General features: G+C 36.9%; 1 protein-coding gene across 1 annotated transcript; it reads right to left on the minus strand.

Moving 5' to 3' along the window:
* Nucleotides 1-508: 508 nt before the first annotated feature.
* LOC142446471 (olfactory receptor 5W2-like) lies at nucleotides 509-1,444 on the minus strand. Its single transcript, XM_075548221.1, has one exon. It carries the CDS (start codon nucleotides 1,439-1,441, stop codon nucleotides 509-511), a length of 933 nt encoding a protein of 310 aa, XP_075404336.1. The 5' UTR covers nucleotides 1,442-1,444.
* Nucleotides 1,445-3,019: the final 1,575 nt, after the last annotated feature.

The raw sequence follows: 3,019 nt of genomic DNA on the forward strand, positions 1-3,019 counted from the left end.
GATAGATCATAACATTTGAATCACTAAAAAACGGTGTTCAATAGCTTCTAGAATAATTCAGTTAATGTGTAAAAATAATGAACAAATAATATTTTGGCAAATTAAAACCAGAACATTTTCCATTATTAAAATGATCATGTTTAAGTTGAAGACACATTTTTTTAAATTTACAGCAAATCTGGAACTACTTAACATTGTTATAGTTGAGGATTTCCATGAATGATCAGGTAATTAAAGTACTTGGGATCCATGGTATGGTGTCATGTCACCTTGAAGGAATTTTGATGACACTATTGGAATAGCTCTGGAGTGTTCAATACAAAGCTCGTGGTTCAAATCCACTTGCCACTCTGTATAACAGTTGGCGTTTTGGGCTCCTAGAAAGATTCACCATCTCTGAAACTCTGTGTAGGGTCTCTGTGCTTCTAATTCAACCTCGGACCATTGGACTTAGCTTTGGTTTCATATGACTTGAAGGAAATGACAGCTGACATATGTATGCAATTACTTAAATGAGCACTTTATTTTTCAGTTTTCCCATGGCCGCTTTCACATCTTTATTGCGCAGACTGTAGATCAGAGGGTTTAACATGGGAATGACAAGGGTATAAAACAATGAGGTCACTTTGTCCTGATCTAGAGAGTAGGATGAACTTGGCCTGAAATACATAAAGAGCATGGTTCCTTGGAAAATTGCAACAACAGTTAAGTGGGAGGTGCAGGTGGAGAAGGCTTTGAACCTTCCCTCAGTAGAGCGAATCTTTATGACTGATAGGATGATATAGCAATAAGACACAAGAACCCCTGAAATGGTACTCAGCTCAATGAAGCCAAACACAGTGAATACTGCCAGCTCGTTGACTTGGATATCTGAGCAGGAAAGGAGTAAAAGTGGAGGTAAATCACAGAAGAAGTGATTAATTTCATTTGACCCACAGTAACATAAGCGGAAAGCTAAAGATGTATGTATCAAAGCATCAGTTATCCCAAGCAGGTAAACCCCTGCCATGAGCATGGAACAGACCATATTGGACATGTTGACTGTGTACAGTAAGGGGTCGCTGATGGCCTTGTACCGATCAAAGGCCATCACTGCCAGCAGGAGGCACTCAAAATCTGAAAACATGCAAAAGGTGTAGAATTGCAGAGCACAGCCAATGAAGGGAATTGTTTGGTTTTTGGCAAAGAGATCCACCAGCATCTTGGGTCCAATTGCTGAGGAGTAGCAGAGGTCACAGAAAGAGAGGTGGCTGAGGAAAAAGTACATGGGTGTCTGAAGCTGGGCATCCATTCTAATCAAAGTGATCATTCCAAGATTCGCCACAAGAATAATCAGATAGATACCCAGAAACACGGTGAATATGACAACCTTGACCTTGGGGTTATTAGAAATTCCCAAGAGCTGGAATTCCGTTAAGGAGGAGCAATTCTCTCCATCCATTCTTTTTTGATGTGTTCTAAACTATGGGGGAGAAATCATTTAAAAAAATCAATCAAGAACATAACAGATCAAGATTTTATTGTGCTGTAACTCTACAAACTATGATCTTAATGTCCTAGTACTACCTGTCTGTGCAATGTGCTGTTTGTTAGCATAAACTAGGCCAAATAAACATAACTCTTAAGGCAGCATGTTATATTTTTTTGAAAAATAAAACAAGTTTAACAGGAAGATGAGAAACATTTATTCTAAACTGATATGCTATTCTTGAATATGTCAATTATATTGATCTCTATAGTCTTATCTCAGACAGCTCAAGTTGATCAACCTAAAGTTCATTCTAGGTTAAAAAAATGATCAAAGTTAGCAACAGAAGGCCAAGAAGGTACAGGCCAAAAGTGGGGTTTAAAACTACCCTATTGGATGAGAGGAGTTCTAGTAGCTACGTGGTTATTTGATGGCCAGCTATTCACACCCATCAGCTTCTCTGAAAGGGAAAGAAAGCAATCACTGTCTGCTCTCATGAAGATCTAGTCTTGTAAACCCTAGGAAGGAGGTCTCCTTTGTTCTACGAGGTTATTCTGAGTCAGAATCAAGTTGTTGGCAGTGAGCAATCAGACCCCAAAATTGTATTTATTGTATTTTTCCAGTAAAAACAATTGATTGTAAAGATTCAACAACAAGGAGAATTACTGATTGTAACAGTAAAAGAAAACTATGTTATGCTGTTGTTGAAGTTATGATGACAGGTTTAACTGACAGGAAACATGCATGGATGCTTTATTCAATCTCTCTGTCACATTTAATTTCTTTATTGTTAAACATATTTAAGCCAACTATTTAAATTGTATGTCTATTGAGGAACTAAACAAAATGAAACCATTGGGAAAAATCAAATTAGCACATCTATTTGAATCTCTCCACCACTTGCCTGTCTGTTTGACAAAGAATATTGAAAGTGCCATGAACCACTGAAAGAATCAAATCTGTCTTGGATAAAGAACAGCCATAGTGTTCCTTAGAGGCAAGATTGGTGAGACTTTTCTTAAATACTTTGGACATGTTATCAAGAGAACCCAGTCCCTGGAAAAGGACATCATGGTTGGTAAAGTAGAGGGTCAGGGGAAAAGAGGAAGGCCCTCAATGAAATGGATTGACACAGTGACTGCAACAATGTGGTCCAGCAGAGGAACAATTGTGAGGATGGAGCAGCCTGAGCAATGTTTCTTGCTGTGGTCCATAAGTTCATTATGGGTTGGAACTGACTTGAAGGCATTTTCCCATAACATTTTCATTTCTGTGGACTACCAATATGGATTTTACATAAAAATGAAAATTAAGTATAATAAATGTTTCAGAATTATTGTTTTCTTGTGTGTATATATCTCTGCACGCATGAAACTTTGTTAGAATTTTGAGTTATCCAATTGAATTTTGAGTTATCTGATTTTTTAGATACTATACTTAGATATCATAGAATATGAGCTTACAAACTTCAATTTTTTTCATATTGGTACTTTCAAGGTTATGTTTAAATTATAGTTGGTATATCTCTAGTATAAATTTTAAATTCACTTA

The sequence above is a fragment of the Tenrec ecaudatus genome, chromosome 4 (assembly GCF_050624435.1).
Source record: "Tenrec ecaudatus isolate mTenEca1 chromosome 4, mTenEca1.hap1, whole genome shotgun sequence".
Lineage (NCBI taxonomy): Eukaryota > Metazoa > Chordata > Mammalia > Afrosoricida > Tenrecidae > Tenrec > Tenrec ecaudatus.